Source organism: Theropithecus gelada, chromosome 6 (genome assembly GCF_003255815.1).
Source record: "Theropithecus gelada isolate Dixy chromosome 6, Tgel_1.0, whole genome shotgun sequence".
In the NCBI taxonomy this organism is placed as follows: Eukaryota; Metazoa; Chordata; class Mammalia; order Primates; family Cercopithecidae; genus Theropithecus; species Theropithecus gelada.
In genome coordinates, this window is record NC_037673.1 from 174827873 (window position 1) to 174849294 (window position 21422).

At 46.9% G+C, this 21422-nt stretch overlaps 2 protein-coding genes across 3 annotated transcripts in view; both read right to left on the reverse strand.

Moving 5' to 3' along the window:
- Positions 1-1457: 1457 nt before the first annotated feature.
- On the reverse strand, positions 1458-21192 carry ZNF354A (zinc finger protein 354A). Of its 2 annotated transcripts, XM_025389434.1 has the most exons (5): positions 21031-21192; positions 19444-19525; positions 17473-17599; positions 15842-15937; positions 1458-3491 (listed from the first exon to the last, which is right to left on the reverse strand). In XM_025389434.1, the coding sequence occupies exons 2-5, from the start codon at positions 19474-19476 to the stop codon at positions 1930-1932; spliced, it is 1818 nt and encodes a 605-aa protein (XP_025245219.1). In that variant the 5' UTR covers positions 19477-19525; positions 21031-21192; the 3' UTR covers positions 1458-1929. The 2 variants fall into 2 exon arrangements, with proteins under 2 accessions (XP_025245219.1, XP_025245220.1); XM_025389435.1 differs by lacking the exon at positions 19444-19525 and having other exon boundaries at positions 21031-21186.
- The window catches only part of LOC112627114 (nascent polypeptide-associated complex subunit alpha, muscle-specific form-like), a 40667-nt gene continuing 39751 nt past the window's right edge, over positions 20507-21422 (reverse strand). The window contains exon 2 of the mRNA XM_025389431.1: positions 20507-21362. Coding sequence (XP_025245216.1) covers positions 20527-21362 — 836 coding nt within the window. The 3' untranslated portion in view covers positions 20507-20526. The remainder of the gene's footprint in view (positions 21363-21422) is intronic.

Genomic DNA, 21422 nt, shown 5'->3' on the forward strand with positions numbered 1-21422 from the left:
TTTTAAGACTTGTATACTTGTAAACATATATAGTGCCTGCTCCAAAGTTAAAAAATATTTACTGTTATGAGAAAAACTGGGGACTGTAATGTCCCCCCTCAAACTGGGAAGGAGTTGAGACCAAAGAATGACTCAGACAAGTCCAGCTTGATGAGCAGATTTTTTGATGATTTCCATACAGGGCACTCCTGGACGGCAGCAGGACCGCTCTGGAGATCTGTACCACCTCGCACCTCTAAGCTGCTTTTAAGCCAGTTTTCTGGCTCTTTGCCTCATGTGTGTGATTGGACCGTTTGCTTAGTGTGTTCCCAGACACTCTGGGATGTTTGGGTTCACAGGGACACTTGCTCCTTGGTTGGGCACCATGGCCTTTCCCAGCCTTCAGGTCTCAAGCAGTGGATATAAACCCTTAGGTAACCCGGTAGGGGATCTGCCACACCACACTGAGTTTATGAAACAATTCACATGTCTTGTTTGGGCTGCTGTAACAAAATACCTCACATACTAGGTAACTAATAAAACATTTCGCACAGTTCTGGAGGCTGGGAAATCCATTTAAGGTGCTAGCACGTTTGGTGTCTGGTTATGGCCATCTTGATCAAAGAAGATATCTTATCACTGGGCCCTCACATGGCTGAAGGGCAGAACAAGCTCCCTTGGGGCTCTCTGATAAGGGCACTGAAGGCTCTGCCCTTATGACCTAATCACCTCTCCATACATCCCACTTCATAATACCATCACCTTGGAGGTTAGCATTTGGACATATGGATTTAGGGGGAAGACATAAACATTCAGACCATAGCAATGTCCTTTTCAAGAGTTTGCCACAGGTGTTAGATTTGTGAAAGTTCTTCTGATGTGTTCATTATACATTTAAAAAATACATATTTAGGGCAGCCGGGCATGGTGGCTTATGCCTGTAATTCCAGCACTTTGGGAGGCTGAGGTGGGCTGATCAACCAAGGTCAGGTGTTTGAGACCAGCCTAGCCAACATGGAGAAACCCCATCTCTACTAAAAATACAAAATTAGCTGGGCATGGTGGCAGGTGCCTGTAATCCCAGCTACTCACGAGGTTGAGGCAGGAGAATCACTTGATTCTTGCTCCTGGGAGGTGGAGGTTGTGGTGAGCTGAGATCGCACCACTGCACTCCAGCCTGGGCGACAGAGTGAGACTCTGTCTCAAAAAAAAAAAAAAAAAAAAAAAAATTTAGTAGCTTTAAACCTGAAATAATTTGCCTGTTTTTCTATCTAATACAGTTTATGGCAAATAACTGGTACACCTTCCTAATAAATGACTTCAGAGAAATAAAAACCAGGACAAAGTTAAGACACACTTGAGTAGAAAATTCCCAACTACTAGAATAAAAGACCAGATTTTTCTTTTTCTTTTTTAATGAAATCCATGCACAAGTTTGACATGAGGGTAGGAAAAGGACGAACCCCAGAGACTGAGAGGTAGTTCATAATTCATTTTTCTTTTATTTTGGTTCTTTTCTCTAAAAAGGTACAATTTGATCAATTCATTTGTATGCTATTAAAATGCTATAAAAATATTACCAGTTTGGTGGTCTTCTAATGAGAAATCTAAAGCACGCCTCCCCACCCACTCGGATCTGTTTCTGATGATCACATGACATCTAGCATGTATGTCTGTAGGAAAAGGGAAAAAGCAAACCCATTTCACAAATGGCTGAAGTCAGTGTCTCCAGTGGTAAATTCTTCATCTCAGGTTATTTTTTTAAGTGTCTGACAAGCACAAACACTTTCCTCATATCTATTATATAGTTGAGGTTTATCCATGGAATTAAATACCTAATGAGGGCTAAATTATCATAGTTTCACATCCATTACATTTATTACATCTCTCTCAAGGATGCATTCTTTGATGAGCTTTGGTTTAAGGCTTTCACACACACAAATCTACTTTCTAGGAGTCCTCTTCAATGTGAATTTTATAATGATTCGTGAGGGATGACCTATGGTTGAAAAGTTTCCCACATGTATTACATTCATAGGGTTTCTCTCCAGTATGAATTCTCTGATGTGCAATACGTGATGAGCTTTGTCTAAAAGTTTTTCCACATGTATTACATTTAAAAGGTTTTTCTCCTGTATGAATCCTTCGATGTTGAATAAGAGCTGAACTTTGGCCAAAAGATATCCCACATTCCTCACATCGATATGGTTTCTCTCCAGTATGAATTCTCTGGTGATTACTAAGCGATGAGTTACACCTGAAAGTTTTCCCACACTCATTACATTTATAGGGTCTTTCTCCAGTATGCATTCTCTGATGTTGAATGAGAGCTGAACTCTGTCTGAAGGCTTTTCCACATACTTTACATTTACAGGGTTTCTCTCCGGTATGAATTCGCTCATGAATAATAAGTGTTGAGTGGGAACTTAAGGCTTTACCACATTCATTACAATTATAAAACTTCTCTCCAGTATGGATTATTCGGTGTCTATTAAGTCGTGAAATAGAAGTAAAGCCTTTCCCACATTCATTGCATCGATAGGGCTTTTCTCCAGTGTGAATTCTTTCATGTTGAATAAGAGATGCACTCTGGCTGAAGGCTCTCCCACATTCACTACATTTGAAAGGTTTCTCTCCAGTGTGAATTCTCTGATGATAACGAAGGGATGAGCTAGACTTAAAGGTGTTGCCACATTCATTACATAAGTAGGACTTCTTTCTAGAATGAATTCTTTGACATCCAGAAAGGGATGTGCTGCAACTAGATGCCTTCCTACCCGGATTATACTTACAAGGGTTTTCTTCAGCATGGATTTTTTGATGTATAAAAAGGCCAGACCTTCGGCTGAAGGATTTACCACATTCTTTACATCTATAGGATTTCTCCACAGTATGGGTTCTTAGATGTTTATAAAGGGATGTACTGAGAGTAAAGGCTTTCCCACATTCTTTACATATGTAGGGTTTCTCTCCAGTATGCGTTATTTGATGCTGAATAAGAGCTGAACTTTGGCTAAAGGCTTTTGAACATTCTTTACACTTAAATAATTTCTCTCCACTATGGTTTTTCTCATGTTTACGAAGGGATGAAGTGTTAATGAAGGTTTTTTCACACATACTACATTTATAGCGTTTATCTGCTGTAATTTTTGGTTGATTAAGTAAATGTGAATTCTGTTTGAAGCTGTTTCCTTGTATTTCACATTTTGGTGGTGTTTTGTCTCTGGGAAGTATCTGTTGCCTAATAAGCACTGACTTTGGGCTGAAGTTTTGGCTTAATTCAGTATTTTTATGGCTTCTTTCTATACTGGGGATTTTTTTGTGGGTGGCTGAAACTATCTGAAAACTTCCCTTTTTATCCTGCTTTTTCTCTAATCTGCCTTCATATATGTAAGGCTTTTCTAATTTCAAGTCCCAAGGTACATTCCTGTTGGATCTTTTCAGTATCAGTCCCTGAAATGAAGAGTCTTGTGTTTGCGTTGACTTTGTGGTTTTATGACTGCTCTTCGATCCTGGAGGGAAAAAAAGAAATTGAAGATGTTTCATGAGATATCATAGCATTTGACTACTGAGACTAAATGTGGAGAAGGAATAAATATTGGTGATATTTAAATAAGGGCCCGATATCTGTATGAAAAAAATTGCAAGAAGAAAAAATAGGACAGTTAGACAGTATAATAAAATATAATTGACAGCAATTTAAGTACTAGGGTGAAGAAAAAAATAAAGCAAACCCACCATTTAAAGAGGGTGAGAGTGACCAGGAGAACTGGCTAATGAAGAACAGAGAGAAGTGTTGTAAGGGGAGCATGAGTTGAAAAAGGAAGTCTGGGGTCAGGACCCAAAACCCATGATGGAATCCTACAATTTATTTTTTTGTGACATTTATCTTCTTTAATTTTTTTCTTTTTGAGACAGTTTCACTCTGTTGCCCAGGCTAGATAAGAGTGCATTGGCGGCCGGGCGCGGTGGCTCAAGCCTGTAATCCCAGCACTTTGGGAGGCCGAGGCGGGTGGATCACAAGGTCAGGAGATCGAGACTATCCTGGCTAACATGGTGAAACCCCGTCTCTACTAAAAATACAAAAAACTAGCCGGGCGCGGTAGTGCGCGCCTGTAGTCCCAGCTACTTGGGAGGCTGAGGCGGGAGAATGGCGTGAACCCGGGGGGCGGAGCTTGCAGTGAGCCGAGATCGCGCCACTGCACTCCAGCCTGGGAGCACAGCGAGACTCCGTCTCAAAAAAAAAAAAAAAAAAAAAAAAAGAGTGCATTGGCGCGATCTCGGCTCACTGCAACCTCTGTCTCCCAGCTTCAAGCGACTCTTGTGCCTCAGCCTCCTGAGTAGCTGGGATTACAGGCACCCACCATCATGCCTAGCTAATTTTTGTAATTTTAGTAGAGACAGGATTTCACCATGTTGGCCAGGCTGGTCCTGAACACCTGACCTCAAGTGATTCACCTACCTCGGCCTCCCAAAGTGTTTGGATTACAGACGTGAGCCACTGGGCCTGGCCTCTGTGTAATTATTCTTAATCTGGAAAGTCCCTCCACCCTATGTCAAATTCCCTCATATCCTTCAGATTCAGTTCAAAAATGGACTCTTTCAATCCTCTGACTCTGAGCAGCCACAGTCCATTCTCCTTACTATAGCACTTACCAGAGTATTAAACGTATGTATTACTGACCTTTATAATATTTACACACATATACAGTATATTATAGTTATATATCTATGTCTGTATATATCTCACTCTCCTTTTCTAACATAACCGTTCTTCACAAGCAGATCAGCATGCCCTATTTTCCTACAGATCCTCTGGATAGCACTCCAATTCTATACAAAAGTTGTATGTTTTGTTAATCTGCCTTAATTACGTATACATTTCTAACTTGAACAATGTCAAATATTCTTATGTAGTTCACACATATACAAATATGCATATGTATTATACATACATACACATTTCAGACCCTTGTAGAAGTTGCCTCCTAGGCCAACACATGGGTGATTAGAGAGGTTTCAGGGCCAGTTCAAACAGGAGGGCCCTGTTATTGAATTAATCGACAAGAGGTGCCACAAGACAGGCCTAGAGCCAAGAGCTGCAAGAGAGGAAGTTAGCCTATTCATGCATCAAGCAAGAGACGCTACATGGGAGGGCTGAAAAGAGTCAAAGATCAACAGTAAGACAGGCATGGATATATACGATAAAGCATGGTTAACATGGAAAAGTCAAGAACAGAATTGAAGAAATATTAAAATTGGATAAGAATACAATTCAATACTAAATTCTGTCGGGGATGGTTATACACATATCTTAGCATTTTCTCCTGGGGTAGAGGTAAGTGTTTAAAGGGATTATTTGTATCTCACTGTATTTGTGATTCCTATTTCACAGTTACTTTCACACATCTACACATTACTTCTGCTTAATAAACACAATACCTTTTGCTTTTCCCTTATTAGTGTTCACTCACTAGTTCCCTTCATGGATAACTCTTCTTCATTCCTTCTTTGACAATGGTATTGCCTAGGGTTTAGGGTTTTTTTCACTCCACACGCCCTCCCTGACTAACTTCACATGCCCTCTCTCTTTACACTATTTACTGTAAGGGAAAGCAGAGTTTCTTAACTTTATGCTTAACACCTTCCTAGTTCCTTCTCCATTTCAGTCTTGCTAAATTAAGTGATCAAATTTTAATATATTATTTGGGCCAAATATATGGAAGGGGCAGTGGCAAAAATGAAGTGCTTTTCCTTGTGTTTATTGGTCATTGTTTCTAGGCTTAATATATGTGCTGGGAAGAAGGCAGCAAGATTCTGCAACTTGAATTCTAGCTTGTAAGGCAACGATACAGAACCTGCCTTAGGCCTAGTGTTAAGAAAGGCCCCTCACCTTTCCTAGAGCCCTGAGCAGTGGGATCAGGTACTTAAGTGGTATTTTGTTTGCCATGCATTACTATCTCTACCATAATCTCCTATCTAGTCTTGCCCTCTGTCAATTCAGCCTCCACAGTGCAGCCAGAATAATGGTTTTTTTTTTTTTTGGAAATGGAGTCTCCCGTCACCCAGGCTGGAATGCAGTGGCGTGATCTCGGCTCACTGCAACCTCCCCCTTCCGGGTTCAAGTGATTCTCCTGCCTCAGCCTCCTGGGTAGCTGGGATTACAGGTGTGTGCCACCAGGCCTGGCTAATTTTTGTATTTTTAGTACAGACGGGGTTTCACCATGTTGGTTAGGCTGGTCTCTAACTCCTGACCTCATGATCCACCTGCCTTGGCGTCCCCAAAGTGCTGGGATTACAGGTGTGAGCCACCGCGCCCAGCCAATCTTTCTAAGATCATTATTTTACTATGTTGCAAACTTCCTTAAGGTCCTCCAACAGATTTTCAATGATTCACATCTGAAGTCTCTAAACATGGTGAATACAGTACTATCTGATCTGACCTTTAGCCACCTGTCCTCACCCCTCTCCCCTGGCTTCTTGCCAGGTAGGCCGAACTACATGCAGCTTCAGGGACACTCCATGACTTTTCCTTGTTTATCTTTACATATGCTGGCAGCATCCTTTCCATTCACAAATACTCATTAAGTGCCTACTATGGGCCAGGTAATGTTCTGGGGAATGCAGATAATGTATCCAATAAGAAGGGATTCCAGCCTTCAAGGAGCTTATACTTTGGAGTGTGTGCATGCACGCCTGCTGGGGAAGGAGGGGGATGAAGGGACAGATAACAAGTACATAAATAAAAGTCATGTGGCTATCTGAGTAAAGTGCTCAAGAGCTCCCCGGGCAAACGAACCAGCAAACACAAAAGTGTGGCTGACTCAGAAACAGCAGAGAGACTGGCTGGAGTAAAGCAGGAAGAGGGAAAACGGTGAAATGATAAAATAAGAGTGGAACAGGCTGGGCACGGCAGCTCAGGGCTGGAATCCCCGCACTTTGGGAGGCCGAGGTGGGTGGATCACCTGAGGTCAGGAGTTCAAGGCCAGCCTGGCCAACATGGTGAAACCCATTCTCTACTAAAAATACAAAAATCAGCCAGGTGTGGTGACACACGCCCATAATCCCAGCTACTCGGGAGGCTGAGGCAGAGAATCACTTGAACCCGGGAGGCGGAGGCTGCAGTGAGCCGAGACTGCACCACTGCACTCCAGCCTGGGCGACAGAGTGAGACTCCGTCTCAAAAAGAAAACAAAAAACAAAAAACAAAACGAAAGAGTGGAGCAGGAGGCGGGGGACAAATCCTCTAAGGCCCAGGTCATGGTAAGGACTCTGGAATTTAAGCCTTATGGGAAGCTGGGGAATTATGTGTTCATCTGAGTTGGCTGCTGCATGGACCGACTATGCCAGGGCACCAGTGGAAGCAGGGAAGGGAGAGACTACTGAAGAAGCTACTGCAGCTCTTCAGGTGAGAAAGGGCTGGAGGCACAGATGACTACACCAGGCTGTCCTGAGAAGGAAGAGCTAGTGGGACCAAGAATAACAAGACTCAGGACTCCCAGGAAGCTGAGAGGGAAACAGGAAAGTTAGTGATCATGCCTAGGTTTCCAGCTAGAATTCTGAGTGCTGCCACCAATTACCAAGAAGGGGAAGACCAGGAAAGGGGCAGGTCTGGGGGGCATTCTGCTTCAGGTATGTTTGTGGTGGCTGAGATGCCTTAACAGAGTCGCAGGAAGACACCGAAATACTAGTTATATTTATGATTCTGGAGATCTGGGGAAGGTCAGAGCTACAGACAGGCATTTGGGGGTCAGCAGCATGTGGGTTTTATTTAAAGCTGAAGAACTGAAAGGAATCACTTGGACACTGAAATATCTGGAGGTTAAGAAGAATAATATCAGGAGAGTACAGTGTTCTAGAAGCCAAAGGAAGAAGTACTTCAGGGAGGAGTGAATGATAACTGTGGCAAATAATTTGAGGACCAAAAACTTAATCCTGATTGTGCCAAGACAGAGGTTGTTTGGGATTTAATAACAGAGCTATCAGTGGAATCATAGGGAAGAAAGCCTGACTGGAGTGCATGGAGGAAACAATGGGAGAGGAGAAAATAGAAACATCAAGAGCAGAAACCCTTTTCAACAGTTTCCAAAGGAGAGTAAGAAAATGGGACATAGGGGAGCTTTTATTTTTTAATGGATGTGATTACGACTCAAAAGTCCATTATCAATTCTGGAAAACTCACCCCAACTCTAAAGTGCCAATATTTTAGTCCTGAAATCATGTTTTTCACGGAAGCAGACATGAGTTTTGGATTGTGGCTATCCTAACTCTTTCTTATGATCTGTTTAGAACTTTCCAGAGGCCTACAAATAGGTCTCCTGAGGTTCAGTTCAACCTTTGCTTCCTCCCAGAATCAAGCCCAGGCCTCAGCAACCTGAAGAACAAGGTGAAGGCCTAGGCTAGAAGCTGAGAAACAGAACGATCTTGCTGATGGCCACTGCCCTGACCAGTTCCTGTTACTAGGTCTAGACTCTTCCACCTGGACTCCTACTACACCCAGACAGTGTTTCTTCAACCTGCTCTCCCTGGATGATTTCATTCACTCCCACACCTCCTACGTGTATGACTATCCTGAAAAATACTTTACTGAGGTCTTTCCAACTGCCGGCTACAATTTCCACTTGAGGATCTTTCTTTTTAAATTCAGCCTGTCCAAATCTGAACCCAGAGCCTTCCTTTTCAAACCTTTTTTATATGTTTTCCAGTTCAAAATGACATCGTGATCTCTTCAATTACTTTACCATAAACTCTTAGCTTTATCTTAGAATTTTCTCTTCCCTAGGCACTCATCAAAATCTTTACTTTTTTGTTTTTTGAGAGACAGGGTCTTGCTCTGTTACCCAGGCCAAAGTACACTGGTGCCATCATAGCTCACTGCAGCCTCAAACTCCCGGGCTCAAGCGATTCTCCCACCTCAGCCTCCTGAGCAGCAGGAAGGACAGGTGTACACTGCCAAGCTTGGCTAATATTTTTATCTTTTGTAGAGACGGGGTTTCATTTTGTTGCCCAGGCTGCACATTCTCTTAAATCTCATCACTAAAATGTCTCTAACAAGCCGTCGTGAATATGTCTAAGTTCAGGATCTCCTTACTGTAGAGTGACTTGCTCCTGATCCTTAAGTTACTCCCTTGACCTGTTTCTCCCCTTTCCAGTATTATTTCCCACTGGATTTACCCCTCTTAATACACAGAACTGCTCATGTTATTTCAAAAAGCAGTGGTCATTTCTCACTTCATTAATTTATCAAATATTTAAAAAGCACCTACTACGTATTAGGCTCTGTCCTAGGCATCGGTGATCCACAGTTCCCTACGGATCCAGTAATTACAAGGAACAGTTGATTTCTTCAAGGAGTTTATGGTTAGACATTAGAAATGAAGACATCAACAGGTAATCACAATACAATGTGACAATTTCTACAATAGAAACATAAGCTAGAAATGGACGTGACCATTCGCTTAGAATCATATCCAACTGTCCTTAGATAGTGAGGGTGCAGATAGAAAAGGGATGCAGCAGGAGGTGCTGGAGTGTTTTGTAAGAACTGACACATAAGATGGGATGTGAACGGTTACAGGCTAGATGAAGGGTCAGCACGAGGGCTGAAGGCAGCACCCAAGTCTTTGAATGCAAGTCAGTTTTACAGACTTATTTGCTGGAGTATTCATCCCCACCTTGTCCTACAGCTAGTCAGAGTAACAGCTCCACCTACGGAAATCCCCTTGTCCTACAGCTAGTCAGAGTAAGAGCTCCACCTATGGAAATCCCCTTGTCCTACAGCTAGTCAGAGTAACAGCTCCACCTATGGAAATCGCCTTGTCCTACAGCTAGTCAGAGTAACAGCTCCACCTATGGAAATCCCCTTGTCCTACAGCTAGTCAGAGTAACAGCTCCACCTATGGAAATCGCCTTGTCCTACAGCTAGTCAGAGTAACAGCTCCACCTATGGAAATCGCCTTGTCCTACAGCTAGTCAGAGTAACAGCTCCACCTACGGAAATCCCCTTGTCCTACAGCTAGTCAGAGTAACAGCTCCACCTATGGAAATCGCCTTGTCCTACAGCTAGTCAGAGTAAGAGCTCCACCTATGGAAATCACCTTGTCCTACAGCTAGTCAGAGTAACAGCTCCACCTATGAAAATGTCACTTGCATTTGCAGTCACACAGGGTTTTCTGGAGTCAGAGAACTCAGGGAGCAATCTGCTGGGAACTATACATAAACTGTGATGGGGGTAGTATTGCATATTTGTAAACATCCTCCATAATCTTTGTGCTGGTGGAAAAGAGAAAAGCTGTTCTGGAAATTTTGTTGTGGTAACTCTTATTTTTAAAGCTTTTAACGTAGAAATTTTCAGCACATATAAAAGTAGTGTAAATTGTACAATGAATCTCCAAGCCAGCTTCAGTAACCACCAACACTGTTCTATCTATAACCTTGTTATGGGCTGAATTGTATCACTCAAAGAAGATATGTAGAAGTCCTAACTTCCAGGACCTCAGAAGGTGACCTTATTTTAAAATATGGTCTTTGCAGGTTCAATCAAATTAAGATGAAGTCATTGGGTGAGCCCTAGTCCAACGTGACTGCTGTCCCTGTAAACTGGGGAAATCTGGACACAGGCATCTAGAAGGAAAGATGATGTGAAGACACGGGGTGAACACAGTGTGAAGACGGAGGCACAGATAGGACTGATGCAGCTGCAGGCCATGGAGATCTCCAAGTCGGCCATCACTACAAGCTAGCAAGAGGCCAGGAAGGATTCTACGCAGAGTCTCAGAGGGAGTGGGGCCCTGCGAATATCTGGATTTTGACCTTCAGAACTGTGTGACCGTAGGTCTCTGTTGTTTTAAGCCACGAAGTGTATGGTACTTCCGTATGGAGCCCTAGCAAACTAATACAAACCCTTACATCTCTTCCACTAGATTATGCTAAAGCAAATCCCAGACAGCAATCATTTCATCTGCAAAAACATCGAAACTGCTCTTATCACATCCATCAAAATGGACACTATTGCTTGCAGTTACTTTTGCCCTTAGAATACATACCACTAGTAAGTCAAACTGCTGCAATGTAAAGGCAATTCGAGTAATTCTTTCTGTGGCTAAGCCACCAATCTGGAACACAATTACGGTTGTTTCATTCTGCTCTCAATATGGAGGGCGTACTTGCTCATTTTTGTTTAATTTTCTTTTATAATTTTATAAACCTTTTTCATAGTTCTGAAGTCAAAATTATGAGACCTCAAAGACTTCTAGATTCTACCCCGTTCCATCCTTTGTATTCCTTCACCTCATAGATAGCCATCGTTATTGATCTCTTTTTATTCTTTTTCTTTTGCTTTTATCTTTCTAAAAAAAAATAATTGCACTGCTTAATGACTGGGATATGTTCTGAGATATGCATTGTTAGCAATGTGGTCATTGTGCAGTCATCACAGAGTGTACTTACACAAATCCGGATGGTACAGGCTACTGCACACCTAGGCTATATGGTATAGCCTGTTGCTCCTGGGCTACACCCCTATACAGCATGTTACTTAACTGAACACTGTAGGCTACTATAACACAATTATAAGTATTTGCGCATCTAAACATATTTAAACATACAAAAGGGACAGGAAAAATGCAGTATTATCATGTAAAGGACCATCATCACATATGTAGGCCATCACTGACTGAAACATTATGTGGTCCATGACAGTACAGGCAAATACACACACTGTTCTTGGCACCCCCACCCACCTTTCTTAGATAACAATACTAACTGCTCTGTTCTGTACTTATTCTCACATTCTGGAGATCACCCCATAGCGGAATGTACACAGGTCTTCCTCATTCCACTTTACAGCTGTGTGGATGTACCACAGTTTATCACCCTCGGAGTGCCTTAGCTTTAGTTCTATGCCCCCAATTCTTCTCACTCCGCATCTTTCCACAGGCAACTTCAATTGTAGACTCATCCTCTAAGCAAGATAGCAGCTCCACGATTGTTCCCTCCAACCTGGTCAACCCCGTGTCTCTGTAAATGGTGCCAGTTCTGAATCAAAACCTTAAGAGTTATCCTTAATACTTCCCCCTTCCTCAGCCCCCTCATCTAATCAATTACCAAGACCTGTTTATTCTGCCATCCAAACCTGCCTCACATTCGTCTACCTTTCCCCATCTACTGCCACCGTCCCATCACGAGCCTCGCCTCCAATGTCACGTGCCTCTCCTGATTTTCCTTAGAGTACGCTTTCACCTGTCTTCCCTACGGGTTCATTTCTCTCTGCCTGGCTTCCTGAAATGCTGGAGTTCCTCAAGATTCAGTCCTAGGCTCTTTCTCACTCTTACTGTAATATGAACGCTATCCCTAGGCCAACTCACCCTCCCCCATTATTTCAATTACCCTATATTTATGAGGTTCTTCCAAATTTACATTTCATGCTCAGTCTGTATTTTGAGGTACTGTACTCCAAAATCAACACCACTTGGCATCGCCATTGGGATAACTAGGTCAACCAAAAACAACTCAATTTAATTAATCTAAAACCGAATTTATATCACCTCCAAATCTGATCTCCTTCTAGTGTTCCTATGTCACTGAATGATATCACCGACCATCACAGAACAAACCAGAAACCAAGCAAGCATCCCTGACAACCCCATCTCCCTTTTGTTTGTTTTTATTTTCTTTGTTACCCCATCTCCTCTATCTTCCATGTCTAACAGTCCTGCTAGGTGTATCTCCTGGACATCTCTGGGACTGGTTCACTTCTTTCTGTTTCCAACACCACTAACCTAGTCCAAGTCACTCGTGCATTCATTATGTAACTGGACACCTACCCTTGCCAGGGGCTGTTTTAGGTTCTTGGAAAACAGGAGTGAATGAAACAGGCAGCCCCTGCTACAGCAGCTTACAATGCAGAGGCAGAGACAGATCGCGAAGAAACAGGTACTATTACACAGTGCTAAGCACAGGGAGGGAAAATAAATAGCAGGCTGAGGAGATAATGTGGCGGCTGGAGGGCCATGTGTCAGATGAGCTGTGCCTGTGTGAGCCGAAGCCTGTGCAGCACAAGGAAGTGAGTGAGCCACACGGGCCCATGACCACCACAAAGAACAGTTCCTGACAGAAAAAAGCAAGGGAGAGGCCCTGAGTGGGGCCTGCTTGGCCCCCTGACAAACTGCAGGGTGGCCGAGGGTGATCAGAGGCCTTGAATGAAGGGCAGAGTAGAAGGAGTTGAGGGTGAAGAGGTAGCCAGGGCCAGACCATGTAGTGTATTTCTCCCAAAGGAGAGTTAAAAAGATAGACAAGTGTGGTTCCCATATAAAAAAAATCTCAACTTTCTTCAGGGAGGAGAAAGCTCTCCCCAGCTCAGGGGCTGTGGGGACCGAGGATGCCTGCCCTGCAGCTCCTTGCTGGACCCATGGCACAAGAGGCCGTCACTGAGCCCTCTGGACCTGACAAGCCCTGCACTGTGGCCGTCAGGTTCTCCACATGGGCTGGTGGCTGCAGAATGCAGCCTGGGCCTGCCCTGTGCTACTTATGGTTCCTCAGACCCTGTGCTTGGCTCTCAAGCACCAACCAAACCCTGTGACAAGGCCCACAGCTCTCTCGGGCACCTGTTCCGCCTTCTCCTCGCTGACTTTGCTTCTCCGGATCTTCAAGAACACCATTTCTTTTGTTTTTGAGACGGAGTCTCGCTCTGTCGCCCAGGCTGAAGTGCAGTGGTGCGATCTCGGCTCACTGCAAGCTCCGCCTCCCGGGTTCATGCCATTCTCCTGCCTCAGCCTCCTGAGTAGCTGGGACCACAGGCACCCACCACCACGCCCGGCTAATTTTCTGTATTTTTAGTAGAGATGGGGTTTCACCGTGGTCTCGATCTCCTGACCTCGTGATCCGCCTACCTCGGTCTCCCAACGTGCTGGGATTACAGGTGTGAGCCACCGCACCCGGCCTACAAACACCATTTCTTAGGCCTGGAGCAATTCTCCACATTCTTGGATCCTGGGCCCTTCCTCAAGGAAGCCTTTGCTGACGCCACCTGCCTGCTCTGCACTCTCTCTGCACCGAGTGTCTTTCCCACGTGGTCCTCACTGGAACGTGTCCTTCTGTGCCTTGTGTGCAATGTGTGTTCACCTTGTCCCCCCGCTAGATCGTGCACTCCAGAAGCGCAAGACCTGCATCCCTTTTTCTGCCCAGTGCTATACAAGGGACAACAAAGCTGTGGGCGAGGGTTCAACCTCGATCCCCCAGAGCCAGAGTCCCCCCAGCTCAACCGCTCTCAGTCCCCCAACCGCTCTCAGTCCCCCACTGCCACGATGGCCACTCCCCGTTTCCTCTGATTACTTCTCAGGCTCTGTCACAGATTCCTCCTCCTTAAGCACCTCACAAATGCTGGTTTCTTGGGATTCGGGCCTCCACCCGGCCAGCTCCAGGTTTCCAATGCCCCTGTCATGCTTATGGCTCCCTGACCTCCCTTGAGTCTCGGCCCTGTCAGTTACACACCTGCCCACCAGCGATCTCCACCCGACTACTTCACTCACATCTCACGTGAGATCTACCACACACCCACCTGCTCCTGTGCCCTGATCACGTGGGCACCTCCTCCTCCCCCCTCACAAACTCACGGCAAGTGCCTTCATCCAGACCCTCCCACCTCCTGCCTCCCTCCATGACTGCAATCGCTCTGCAAGGCTTCCTGCATTTTTTTCTTTTGAGACAAGAGTCTTGCTCTGTCGCCCAGGCCGGAGTGAAGTGGCACAATCTCGGCTCACTGTAACCTCTGCCTCGAAGGTTCAAGCAATTCTCCTGCCTCAGCCTCCTGAGTAGCCGGGATTACAGGCATGTGCCACCATGCCTGGCTAATTTTTGTATTTTTAGTAGAGACGGAGTTTTGCCATGTTGGCCAGGCTGGTCTCAAACTCCTGACCTCAGGTGATCTGCTTGCCTCGGCCTCCCAAAGTGCTGGGATTACAGGTGTGAGTCACCATGCCCAGTGTTTTGCCTCACTTTCAATCACGATACTTCTAACATGACCATTCTCGTAAATTCAAATCATATAAGAACGTCACGAATGTATTCTCTTTGTGAAAAATTAAAACTACGTGTAAATAACGTCCCCTTCCACAGGACCCATTCTCAATCCTATTCCAAGTATAACTAATGTCACCAGTTAATTAAGGTGTGTCCTCCTAACCTTTCTCTCTGGGCTTACGTGCACATGACACATACACATAATTTTCATTAAACATAGATGGTGGCGTCCTAACAATGTTCTATAACTTGCTGGGAGCTCTGTCCACGTCCCTGGACTCTTGTTTTCAGGGTGGTGATGCTCGCCAGAGTAAGGACACGCCGCAGGTCCCTTAGCTATTCTTACACTGATGGAGACTCAACTGTTTCTGATTCAGACCAACTTCTCTAAGATACCAAGGACCATACGATTCCCTGCCCAAATCCTTCAATTATTTCCAGTGCTCCATGGGACAGTTTCCACCTCTTTGAACTGTGCCAAAGCTCTTACCACGCGGCCCTTCCCCAGCTTTCTATTTCCTTCCTCACCTCCTCCTTTCCCAAATACACACTGAGCTTCAGCCAGAGTGATTATTTGAAATTGCTTAAATATACTATGTTTGCTGACTGAATACATGAAAATATAGCCCCATTCTAAAACAACAGGCAAGAATAAGAAAAGAGATTCTGAGAGATTCACGGGGAAGTGATTACAAGGGAGTAATCATAGTGGGCTTCCCCTTCCCCACCCCTTCTTGAGGTCTGAGAATCCTCAAAGGAGTTTCCCGACCAACACTCCTACCTCCTCTCATTAACCAGACCGCTGTCTGCGGCGATTCCCGAGCACCTTGGGCCACCCACTTACCCAGAGAGGAGTCGCCAGAACTGTCTTTCTCCACCTTCCAGGGATCTTCTCCTTGCTGCAACAGGGAGATCACTTTTGGTTTGGTAAATGGGAGCCCTGCACGTAGACAAAAAACCAAAACAAAACAAATCAGACTTGGTTTTGCTTTGATACAGTTATCCCAAATTTAAACACAGAACGCATAGGATGGTACAAAGAGCTTCTGTGTAGTGCTTAAGTTGTGCCCCTAGGAGGTAAGTGGGTAGTGTAAGGAAAAGACAAGTGACTTGTAGGACACGACTTTGGTATAATTAATTCTATGTTAGGAAAATATGATCGACATGCAGTATTGGTAATAGAATGCCATAAGCTTTCTATAAAAGAAGAAATGTTAAGATAGAGAGACTGGTTAAAATTTATAAGTAGGTTATCTATGAAAAGGATGATGTACCAGGTAGCTTGTCTAAAATGAGAAAACACTATCTGACTCCCCCCTTTTTTTTTTGAGGAGGAGTCTCGCTCTATTGCCAGGCTGGAGTGCAGTGACACAATCTTGGCTCACTGCAACCTCTGCCTCCCGGGTTCAAGTGATTCTCCTGCCTCAGTCTCCCAAGTAGCTGGGATGGCAGGAGCATGCCACCACGCCTAAGTTTTTTGTATTTTCAGTAGAGATGGGGTTTCACCATGTTGGCCAGGATGGTCTTGATCTCCTGACCTTGTGATCCGCGTGCCTCGGTCTCCCAAAGTGCTGGGATTATGGGTGTGAGCCACCGCGCCCGGCCTATCTGACTGCCTTTGAAGGATGGCAGTGATCAGCAAACTATGGGTCATGGGCCAAATCCAGACCACTGCCTGTTTATGTATGGCCCTGTGCCAAGAATGGTGGGAAAAAAAGAGAAATATGTTACAGAGACCATCATGCAACCTACAAAGCCTAAAATCTTTACTATGTGCCTTTATTTATTTATTTATTTTTGAGACGGAGTCTCGCTGTCGCCCAGGCTGGAGTGCAGTGGCGGGAACTCGGTTCACTGCAAGCTCCGCCTCCCGGGTTCACACCATTCTCCTGCCTCAGCCTCCAGTGCAGCTGGGACTACAGGTGCCCCACATCACACCAGCTAATTTTTTTGTATTTTTTAGTAGAGACTGAGTTTCACCGTGTTAGCCAGGATGGTCTCTATCTCCTGACCTCATGATCCGTCCGCCTCGGCCTCCCAAAGTGCTGTGATTACAGGCGTGAGCCACCGCGCCCGGCCTACGTGGCTTTTTATGGTAAAAGTTTGCTGATCCCCGGAAAAGACAAGTGGGAAAAGCAAGTGGCAGGCCTAGAGGCTGAATGAAGCCCCCTGTTGGGAGATGAGCAAACTACAGAATTGTTGGGAAATGATGCCTGAATCACGGACAAGCTTCGAATGTGCAATTACATGGAGGGAGAAGAACGATTATCAATACCACCTTTTCCATTCCCAGACGCAGGGCAATTCCACGCCGATAAGGGGAATATGTTTTTAATGTTTACTTATAGAGATTTGATTTGTATAATCCTCAAACTCAGCTCAAGTTTTTCAGTGACCAACCGCTTTTATTCAGGGAAGGAGGTGCTAAGCTATCCCAATTTTCGAATTCTGTTTCTACAGGGGAAACTTCCTTACCCAGTGCGACCAGGTTCCTATAGTTCTCCAGCATCACATCCCGGTACAAGTTTCTCTGAGAAGGAGCCAGCTTTCTCCACTCATCCCGGGTAAAGAGCACGGCCACGTCCTCGAACGTCAGTGACACCTGTAAGGACAAATCGTTCCAGCTCACCCAGGACCCCCCTCACAGTGTGGACGGGATGGCAGTGGGGAAGACAGGCTACCCGTGATAACACTTCTGATACTATTCAAGCTTCTGAAGGTTCCAGGTCATTCCTTTAATGAACAATTTGCCAGTAACAAATATATACTGAGCGGCACACAGCAAGATTCAGGCCTTGTGCAGCCACTGTAAGAGATGGGTAGAGGGATTACGGCCATTAGTGGGAGTGTTCATTAGAAAACTCTTTCTGATGGCGATTTGATAATACATATTAGACCCCTTAAAGTATACTCTTTAAAGTACCAATTACTCTATTTGTACTGTAATGAACAGTGCACAAAAGTACACACATGAACATATTCATGGTGTTTGTAAGAGCAAAAAACCAGGAACAATCTACATACTTAATGATGGAGGTTAGGTTAAATAACTGAAGGTACTCACTGTGTGTTTACTCAAGCTTAAGGATAGTAATGATGAAAAGTAAAATAGCTATAATTTATCGAAGGCTTTCTATGGTATTGCTCTCAGAGCTTTGTCAATTTGCAGCGTATAACCTTTATTTAACATTCACAACAATCCTACGAAGACGATACTATTTTTGTTACCACTTTACACAGGAGAAAACTAAGTCACAGACAAGATACTTGTCCAGGTCACACAGTCACTGACAAGCTGTGTGACTTGTACACATTTTTTCTTTTTCCTAGAGATGGAGTTTGGCTCTTGCTGCCTAGGTTGGAGTGCAATGGCATGATCTTGGCTCACCGTAACCTCCACCTCCCAGCTTCAAAAAATTCTCTTGCCTCAGCCTCCTGAGTAGCTGGGATTACAGGCATTGGACACCATGCCCAGCTAAATTTTGTATTTTCAGCCTGGCCACCATGTTAGCCAGGCTGGTCTTGAACTCCTGACCTCAGGTGATCTGCCTGCCTCGGCCTCCCAAAGTGCTGGGATTACAGGTGTTAGCCACTGTGGCTAACACCTGTAACTTGTATACATTTCTTATCCTGTGACTTTGTTTTTTCTTGTGTAATTCAAATCCAGGCAGATGCTTGACTGAGCCTCCATTCTTAACTACTCTGTAAAACTACCTTTTAATGCCTGCCCCTTAGGGTTAAGAAACAAATGTGGTAATCCACACAATGAAGACGGATAGTGATGATGGTTGCACAACAATGTGAAAGTACTTAAAATGCCACTGAATTACACACTTAAGTTAAAACGGTAAATTTTGTTATATATATTTTGCCATAATAAAAAAAAGGTTAAAATGGTAACATACATAGTAGCATACATACATAGACACACACACACACAAATGTGTATAGAAAATGATTTATTCGGGCTGGGTGCAGTGGTGCACGTCTGTAATCCCAGCACTTTGGGAGGCTGAGGCGGGTGGATCACCTGAGGTCAGGAGTTTGAGACCAGCCTGGCCAACGTGGTGAAACCCCCTCTCTAATAAAAACACACACAAAAAAAACTTAGCTGGGCGTGATGGCGGGCGCCTGTAATCCCAGCTACTCGAGAGGCTGAGGCAGGAAAATTGCTTGAACCCAGGAGGCAGAGGTTGCAGTGAGCCAAGATCCCGCCACTGCCTGGGCGATAAAGCGAGAAAAAAAAAAAAAAAAAAAAAAGAACCACTAGACATGGACGGGGAGGGCAGGAGGTCCTCCCTACAGAATCTACCACTCATGAGCGCGGACCAGCGCCTCCAAGGGAAAAGGACTTGGGCTCCATCCTGGCTGAAGATGGTCCCGGTGAAGAACTTCAGTCAGTGGGGAAAATCCACCCACGAGGATCTGGAAGGACAATGAGCTCACCTGCGGCCTCGCTTCCCGCCGCCCCGCAGCCATGTCCTTCCGGGCTCTCCCCTGAGGACGGTGCAGTCTCCAGCAGGCAGATCTGAGAAGGAAAAGGGAGCCGGGAAGAAGCCCCTTATGCTTTCCAGCCCCGGAACCCGCAGCTCTGACACCCCGACTCCCGCCGAGAAAGACCCCGGGCGCCCGCACAGGCAGTCGGAGGAGCGGGGAGCCCGCGGACCGGAGCAGCGCCGGCCGCCGTCCAGGCCCAGGTCTCACGGGCTTGGGGCTCACGGAGGACACGCCGCACCCGCAGCGGCAGCACGACCCGCCGAGCCCGCCAGGGCCAGGGCTGCCCCGCGCCGCTGCGTCCCTCGGCGCCAGCTGGCACTACCAGCACCCGCCGCACCGCTCGAGAAACTGAGGCAGCGCCGGGGCACCTGCTCCGTTCACGCCCCTGCGAGGCCGGCCGGGACTCCCACAGCCACGGCCCCGGGGACGACTTCCCTCCGCCTCACGCCTTTCCCAGCCGGTTCCTCTCTCTCCCGCCAAGGAATCCTCTCCCGACTGCACGGAAAACAGCCGCTTTTTTTTTTCTCTGAGGCGGGGTCTCGCTCTGTGGCCCAGGCTGGAGTGCGGTGGCGCGATCTCAGCTCACTGCAAGCTCCGCCTCCCGGGTTCACGCCATTCTCCTGCCTCAGCCTCCCGAGTAGCTGGGACTACAGGCGCCCGCCACCCCGCCCGGCTAGTTTTTTCTATTTTTAGTAGAGACGGTGTTTCACCGTATTGCCCAGGCTGGTCTCGAACTCCTGATCTGGGGTGATCTACCCGCCTTGGCATCCCAAAATGCTAGGACTACAGGTGTGAGCCACCGCGCCCGACCCCACGTATCCCATTTCTAACACAATGCTTCATTTTTTTTTTTTTTGAGACGGAGTCTCGCTCTGTCGCCCAGGCTGGAGTGCAGTGGCGCGATCTCGGCTCACTGCAAGCTCCGCCTCCCTGGTTCACACCATTCTCCTGCCTCAGCCTCCCGAGTAGCTGGGACCACAGGTGCCGCCACCACACCCGCCTAATTTTTGTATTTTTAGTAGAGACGGGGTTTCACCGTGTTAGGATGGTTTCGATCTCCTGACCTCGTGATCCGCCCGCCTTGGCCTCCCAAAGTGCTGGATTACAGGCGTCAGCCACCGCGCCCGGCCAGAAAACGGCTTTGAAGAGGAAAGCACTGGGTGTCCCGAGGCGGGAGGGAAGGGGTGGCCGTCCTGGGGACGGGCTCGGAAACCGGGGCCCGGCTGCGTCCGCCCTGCCCTCGGGGTCCCGGTGCCCCGACTCCACGAGGCCCACACGGAGTGGGCAGGGCGGGCCCAGGAGGAAACGCCAGGCCCCGCGTCCACGGCGGGCTGCGGCGAGTCGGACGCGGGTGCACCGGCAGCGGCGAGGGAGGGCCCCGCGGGGGTGCGAGAGTCCAGGTCCCGGCGCGGAGGCCGGTGACAGACGCGGGGGTGCCCGCCAGCGCCTACAAAGGCTTTCCGAGCCCCGGCGGCTGCAGGCCGTCCCCGCGCCGGGCGCCGCCTCCTCCCGGCCTGGCCCGCCTCCGCCTCTCACCTCCCTAAGCTCGGGCGTTCCCGGGCCGCGCCTCCCCGGCCGCACTCCGCAGGCGGGAGGCTCCGGTACCGCCGGGCCGGACTGCAGCCTCGGGACCCGGCTCCGCCCCGGCGGCGTCTGGGCGACCTCAGGCCCCGCGCCGCTCACCCCGCGGCGCGCCGGGGACCAGGAGGGGCGGGGCAGCCGCGGAGGCCGCTGGGAAATGGAGTCCACGGGAGGACGCCGGCTTTCGGGGAAGTGTAGTTCCACGCGTTTGCGGCGGGGTCCAGGCTGAGCTGTTAGGCGCCCAGACGCCACAAGAGGGCCCCTGTGAGCTGGAGGGCCCCAGGTTCCTGGTTATAGGGAAGAGAAGGGGAGGGAGGTTCGCGGACGGCGGTAACTTGCAACTCTGG